Below are 7,702 nucleotides of genomic sequence, written 5' to 3'. Positions count from 1 at the left end.
AAAAAAAAAAAAAAAAAAAAAAAAGCAAGAAATCTGGAGGAGTTCCTTACGTTCATGCTCTTCATGAACCTGAATGTTGACAGTGTCGATGCACTTCTGAATATCATTCCACGAGAGGAATTCTTGGTCCTTGGCGAGCGCGTCAGCCCGCTCTCTGATGAGCATGTCAGCATACCTGAACAGCAGAGTAATGAGTACATACAAAGCCTTCTTATTATGTAAACATAAATAATATATTAACCTAGAAATTGGTTAAAAATATACATTTTTTCACTTGTTTGAAGTAGCAGTTTCACCTGTTTAAGTTGTCATGGTCTATGTTAGTGAAGCCCAGGGGGGAGTCTGTCAGCTGCTCAATAACAGCCTGTGGATCTTTGGTGTCCAGCACCTCATTCAGCACAGCTACAGCCGACAGCATCTCCACAGCTACGTTAAGCTCCTCGTGACTCAGGCCAGACTGAAAGAGAGCTAGATTAGAACCCTGACGTGATATTTAACTGTACTATACTGTTATAGTTTCGTTTGGACAGTATAGCACATGGTTGTAATATCAGTTACATTACAAAAGCAACAAACTTCCTACAGAAATTCTCACCCGTCCTCCTTGTAGCTGCAGACTGAAAAGCTCCGTTTGGTACAGATTAGCAGCAGTTTGATAGACGATTGGCAGCTGAGCTTCAGGGTTCATGAGTTCTTCTACCGTCTGTGTAGCATAGCCAAGTCGAATTGCCGTATTGATCCTTGCGACTGCCTCAAGTTCTGTTCAAGTTCAATAAATCACACAGGATTAAAAAAAAAAACATTTAAAATGTTAAAATGTAATAAAAAAAAGTTGTATCTTGGGATTCCAATAATTAATAGTTTTTACTATTAAACATTTGATTACAGCATTACTGTAGACTCATTCAAGAGACAGACAGAAAAACATGAAAAACTAAATGTTGTCAGAGTGAATACATTTAATAACTGAAGCTCGACACATGTTGGGCAATAGTTAATTTTAGAAAGAATATTCTTCAAATAGATTTAATCTTAAAAATTCTAAAATGTTTAATTTCACATGCATGTTAAAACCTTTAAAATATTCAGTAGGAATATCAAAACTTCACTTTTTTTAGCAACATTTTTTTTTTCTTATTTTCTAAATTCTGGAGAATAAAAACAATAACAGTCTTTGTGGTTTTAAAGTAAGCATGTGTTTAATAGGTACAAAAATCACTTACTTCGTTTTTCCGCCTCAGCAAAGTCATTGCAAGAGCTGACAACTTTCTGAATTTCCTCTTTGTCCAGCATTACAGCCCTCACTCCATCCTGTGGGAGAAAAAAATACAGAACAACTTTAGGAATAATGATTTTATTCCATTATCATGAGATTCTTTAATTTAGTTAAAGTCAGGCAGCTTTTTTTGTTTATCTTTTAAACAAGTTGAATAGTTTATCATTTAAGTAATAGTATAATTGGACATTTTTTACTAGATGTGGTTCAAATAAGAGCACTAAAGCAAATATTTAGTAATTTATTTTTCTCATGTATTTCATGAAACAACAGCCCAACTTAATTTGTTTGAGAGTTCAAAAGATTAAAGCTGGACATTTCTGGATGGCTTCACACCTTAATATTTACATTATTTGTGAGATGCAACTTTCCTTTTGGCTTTCCTTTCAAGGATCACTACAATAAATCAGCTCAGGTCTGATTCACATATTTGGTTCGGCAAAGATTTTAAGTCAGATGCCCTCCTTGACACAACCCTCTGCATTTACCGGAGCTTGAGACCCCTCATAGCACAAAAAATCATAGCAAGCTTTCTAAAACTTCTGATTAGACAAAGGCTGCTAGTTTTATCTGTTTAGACTTCTGGTTAAATTCTACAACTGTTTTCTGCAGCCACATTTAACTCATTAATGCCACCTGCTGAAAAACTGATGTATTCCAGTTTATTTACTCTAACGTGATTTTCTTTAATCCCGTCTCTGGTTTTCATGTCCAAATAAATGAGCTCATTTAAAAAGGAACACTCTTGCCACAACCAGTGCAGCTCAGCTTTCTTCATCTGCTGCGACTCTTGGCAAAGTAACCCTTATGTTGCATTTCTAACCCCAGAGTGTTTGTAACCATCGACCCTCTTGATCCAGTCTGTATGGAGCTTCTAATCTACATTACCTTGGATTTATGTTGGCAGTAGGTGGTAAAGTGTTCCATGTAATGATGACAGTTCGCCTCTTGAATGCCCAGCAAAGCTAGAGCATCAAGTCTAAGAGCAGACAACAGAGCCGTCTCATCCTGGGCCGACACGGCCTGATTCACCTGCTGCACTGCGTCCTGAACTGAAAGCAAAGAGGAGAAAACACCTCACTGATGCAGACATAACACTTACTGTTTATTAATTGATGATGTGAGGTGTCATTTAGTGTCATTCAGCATCATAGAAGTATGTTCTTACCATTGACAGAGTCAAGGCAGCTCTGGATCTCCTGTTGCGTAAGAAACTCCTCATAAACATCTCTTTCTTCTTTAGCTACAGAGGATCGCTAATGCAAGGAGACAGTGAACATTTGGAAAGATTTTATAGAGTTTGAAACCACAGTTGGGGGGGGTGACACATACAGCCAACTTGTAAAATATATCACTGCCTCCTGCATCACAAATCTCAGCCATGTGGTGAAAATAAAGGTTCCTGTTTGTACAGTATTGATAAAAAAATGGACGAGCGATGGCAGACAATGTGGAGGTCCAGCGTCTGGTAAATCCAGCTGACGCTGCAGCAGCTGGAATGTGCTGGCAGAGGCGGAGCAGGGAGGTGGGGGAGGCACCCCCACTTGAGTGTGGAGACCTTTGGAGCAGTTACAACAGCAAAAACGTTCATTTTCTTTGGTTGCATAATGACTCAGAGCTGCTTTAAGAAGCTGAGCATTACTTTCTCTTCAATGGCATCTAGTTTAAGGGCAGCAGCTAAACAGAACTCTGTCAATACTAAAAAAGGGGTTACTTAATTTGACACGTCTTTGTTAATAAAAGACTTGTCCAAACACACGTGGCTATTTTGACAAACCTAACAAAACATCGATTCATTTTCAAAGTTGTTCCATCAACAAACTGTCTTGGGAATGGGTTCTGTGTTGGACTGTGAAGCAGAGACATTCAGAGAACATTCAGTTCCTCCTCTCTTCAGGGTAATCTACTGTGTAAGTGGGTCAAATGTTGTTTAAAAAGGTGAGCGCCGGTACCGTCCTGTCAGCGACCGTCACCTAATCTTGCATCAATCACAGCAGGTGTGATAAACCACTCTTTATTAACCCCCAAGAAATGATTACTACAGAAATAACATGGAATGTTTACAATGCTTTATGGAACTACAGTATAATTAAAAGCAAAAACATCTGATGAAAAAACAATTCTTTCATTGAGCACTAAGAAAACTGAAGAACAGCACTAAACCAAATTAATACTCCTAATAATTCATTGTTCTCTTTGCTTTCATCTGCACTTTTTATGTAGTTTCTTGTACCCAAGCTGCTCTTCTTAATATGAAGGTTTGCAGTTTTGTGGGAACAACCACAAAGCAAAGACAAAAGGCAGCTTCTTACCCTTCCCAGGGACTGATGCTGCTTACGAGCCTTTGCTCGACTCAAAGCCACTTGGTAGTCCTGGGAAATGGCGTCCTGGATGTTCCTCAGCATGGCATTAGGGTTCTTCAGGGCTGCCAGCGTCACAGTTGCCTGACCTTTGTCGATGGCCTCGTTCACAGCAATCACTGCAGCGTGCACTAAGAACATAAATGAAGCGCGGTCAAAAATGTTTGGAATAACCAAAGACAGGACAATTGAATAAAATTTGTGTGCACTAGAAGAAAATTTATACAAAAGTGGACTCACATGCAGCTTCATCCACTGACAGCTCATTGGCCAAGATGCCTCCAATTTTACTGAAAGACGGCATCTGAATGCCGTACTTTTCTAGCTCGCTCCTCATATTACTGATCTCTTCCTCTAGAAAAAAAAAAGAGTTAATAAGGTAAACAACAGTCAGTGCATTTATAAATGCTTCCTAAAGTTCCTTTCACATTTCAAGTCCTAAATAAGAAATTATTTAATTAAACCTTTAATTTTTGCAGCTTTTCACAACATTTTTAAACATTTGTGGCTCTAAGCTCCCACTTTTCATGCATTTTTTTGTCTGGAAAAATTCAATTTGTGTTTATTTAAAATTTTAAAAAAGCAATATTTACCAGTAAAAGCCACTTTGCCGAGCAGGTCTTGAATCTGTGGTGCAATTCCTAGTTTATACAGATACAAACTGAAAGAAACCACACATGACAGAAAAAGCCATCAATATCTTTGAACTACTTTATAGTTTGTGGCTTACTTTGTTTTGGTTGCAACTTCAATGTGCACCCCATTTCTCCACAGGGGGGTGGTACTGGCTCAAATTACGCATTTGTACTACAAGACTGCAGCAGTTTACACACTAGCAATTACAAAGCAATGAATGTGGCAATGGAGTGAGTGGAAACTTCATAAAACTTTCATCTTCTAACAGGTACCTGATAAGCTGTCATGAATAATAGATATTTAGCTCCATGATGGATGCATAGCTCCGAACAGAGCAGATACAGTTGTGGTTTGTGAATGCTCTGCCCTTTGGCCACACCGCCTGTGAGTAAACATAAGATGTCTCTGTCCTTGGGATACATGGAGCCTCAAACAACCTCCTAAAATATGCTTGTACAAAGATTAACCATGCTGACTTTTTGACAGATACCAACACTGGAGCAGCTGACTCAAACTAATGAAGGCTTTCATTTACAAGTCTATGAGCATTTATCAACAAGTGACACATTTTCAAACTGGATTTTTAGTTTTTTAATTTTCGTTTTGAGAATAAATTAAAGCTTAAAACTGAACTAAATCTATCTGAGGTCTCATTTCAGTGTTTTTCTGCCATATTTTTCTACAGTTTTCCTCTTAGCTCACTTATTTTGTTGAGTTTCTGATTAATATACAACCCAAGTGTGACTATGTGCTTTTATCCAGGGAAAAAAGGGATTTACTGAGGAGCTGAAGAGTGAGATCTGACTTGCAGGAAGGAAATGCACATGTGTGTAAGGAGAGGAAACCTATTCTCTCCGGACTGGAGCAAAACATGGCAGTGAAAACAATCCATGCAGATGACACCACCACATTTTCAATCTGAGTCTGCAGGACAGCTGGACTGAGACAGATTAAAAAAAAAAAAAAAAAAAACTCCTCGTAATTATTCAAAGCAGTTTCAACAGCATTTTTTAAGCAAAACTCATCCGTTTAATAGTATGACCTCTGGACTTAAAGTGAAACTTTTAATGAGATACCTAAATTATAGTAAAACTCTTACAAACTATACAAACAAGACAAGTGGCAATATGCTAAAAGTTACTATGTTTCATCCTCCGATCATCTCAGATGTCATCCATAGGATTCGGAATAGGGAAAATAAGACCTGAAGTGAATCAGGAATGATAACTTCTCATCATTCCAAGCATGGAATACTGGCAGGACAAACGCAGACAAATGGTGTTGCCATGAACAAATAAACATTAAAACATTTTCGTCACCAACGGTTTAAACTGTATGAACTTTTTAGGGTAGGAGTCAATAGGTTTTGCACTTTCTTAAAACCAGCCTCCTTGAGAAACAGCAACACCTGATTCTGAACAGGATCCAAATTCACTCCCTACCCCTATGGCTCATCCCATTTCTCCAACTTTGAAGCTTTAGCGGTGTCCGAATTTGCTTTCTTTTTTTTTTTTTTTTTTTTTTTAAAGGGGGAGCCATAGTGACTTAAGGCTGGGTATCTTTCTGTAGGGAGAGTGATCCATGTTGCGCTTGTGGCGCGGACGAGAAACATATTTCTTAATTTGGGTGCGCTCTGAAGCACAGAAGTTTACATTTAAATAAATTAATTCTATTTTTTTCTGGACTTTTTAAAGTTCTGAAACTGATGCTATGCATTTTCTGAGTAGCTACGCGCTAACATAGATGACGTCATCGAGCATTACTAACGTCTGGGTTTAAAGACACTTTTTCCACAAATGTAGGGATAGGGAATGAATTTGGATTTGGCCCTTAATGTTGGCTTTAAATGTGGCAGAGGAAGGGGGAAGCCTGGTTCTAATATCACCTGGAGGTTTAATTACTATGTTTATTGAAGATGGGATGTCTGCCAGTTCAGAGCAGGGAGGTTAATGAAGAGTGTAGAATTTTAGTGCAGAGATTTTATGATATATCATAAAATCACTTAAATTCAGGGTTCCTACAAGTTTCTTGAAGTTAAATTTAGAACTTTTTAGGACCTTTTTAAGGGTTGTGCATGTCAACAACTATCAATTTCCCAGTCTATTTTCCATTTTATTTATTTATTCCCATCTTATGATCAAAATTGCAGCCTCTTATCTTGTTGTTTGTGGTCTGTGCCGTTATGCTTTAGCTCTTCTTTTTCAAACCGGCGCTGGAGATTCAGCGTATTGGTGCACAAAAAGTGTTGATTTAAATCATTTGATTACACTAATTGTGGTTGAAAAAATAAAATTTTGACATAAAATGTGAAACAGAGATACTTTTAAGGCTCAGGTATCAAAATTCAAGACCTTTTTTTAAGGTTTTTAAGATATTTTCAAATTCATAAATTTGGTGCTTTTAAGACCCAACAGGAACCCTTCTAATAGTTAAAATACAAGTAAAATATACAAGAAATTAAATGTTTAGTTCTTCATTTTAAGATGCATTGTTAAGAGCAATAACATTTTATATTAATAAAGTTCCATTTTAATATACAGGGTTACTTGTAGTTTCATTAGTACATCCTTTGGGATTTTGACTGACATAAAATTCTCAGGATGCATCAGCCTAAAGTATCTAAAAATACCCGCCATAAACAAAAAGGAACAGGAAAATGCGTTTAGTTCAAAGTTCCAGTTTTGAGCATAAAGGCTGTAGATGATCAGACACCATCAGCATAACGTACTGCTATAAACCCAAGAAACTGCAGCAAAAAAGTAAGGTGCGGCAACTTCAGTAATTCAATGGTCCACCAAACTGCTGCAGAGATGTTACATGAGCAATTTTGATTTTGGAGAACAAAAAAATTCCTAAAAAAAAAAAAATGTTTACCTCAGGTCTCACCTTAATGCATGTATGCAGTACACCACTTTGGGCATGTTTTTGCGGTCATACACATCTGTGGTTTCTGGATAGAATATCTGAAACAAAGAAATGTCACATGAGGGAGACTCAATGACCTTTGATATCAATTTCTTCAGCGAGTTACTAAATTTGTTCTATTAACTCACAAGAAAAGCATAAAAAAGATGCATAATCTTTTTTCTGTTAGCCTGTTCTTCAGTTTCTTTTACCAGCTTGTATCATCTGATTAGGTAAAATGCCAAAAAAATAAAAAATACTATCCACAGATTAAAAAATTATAAAAATCTCAATTATTTGACTCAATCATTTAAGACTTAAATGATTTTAAGATTAGTTTAGCAATACTATTTTAACAAGATTTTTGAATTCATAAATTACATTAAGATTTATATAAAAAAAAATAATGCTCATGCTATAGGTTTGTTTTATTAACAAAGTGCAAAGTCTGCTTGTTTAACAGATTGTTCATATTTAACTTAAAATTACATCCTAACGCAAACAGAGTGCATGTACCATAAAATCT

General features: G+C 36.8%; 1 protein-coding gene across 1 annotated transcript in view; it reads right to left on the bottom strand.

Annotated features, from left to right (window-relative positions):
* The window catches only part of iqgap2 (IQ motif containing GTPase activating protein 2), a 32,297-nt gene that overhangs the window by 13,737 nt on the left and 10,858 nt on the right, over positions 1-7,702 (bottom strand). Inside the window, exons 5-14 of the mRNA XM_036213383.1 lie at positions 7,159-7,235; positions 4,230-4,297; positions 3,877-3,990; positions 3,589-3,767; positions 2,445-2,532; positions 2,165-2,328; positions 1,224-1,311; positions 596-759; positions 297-457; positions 34-175 (exon numbers count right to left, since the gene is read on the bottom strand). Coding sequence (XP_036069276.1) covers positions 34-175; positions 297-457; positions 596-759; positions 1,224-1,311; positions 2,165-2,328; positions 2,445-2,532; positions 3,589-3,767; positions 3,877-3,990; positions 4,230-4,297; positions 7,159-7,235 — 1,245 coding nt within the window. The remainder of the gene's footprint in view (positions 1-33; positions 176-296; positions 458-595; positions 760-1,223; positions 1,312-2,164; positions 2,329-2,444; positions 2,533-3,588; positions 3,768-3,876; positions 3,991-4,229; positions 4,298-7,158; positions 7,236-7,702) is intronic.

Source organism: Oryzias melastigma, linkage group LG9 (assembly GCF_002922805.2).
Source record: "Oryzias melastigma strain HK-1 linkage group LG9, ASM292280v2, whole genome shotgun sequence".
NCBI lineage: Eukaryota > Metazoa > Chordata > Actinopteri > Beloniformes > Adrianichthyidae > Oryzias > Oryzias melastigma.
This window is presented reverse-complemented; position numbering and strand designations above follow the sequence as displayed.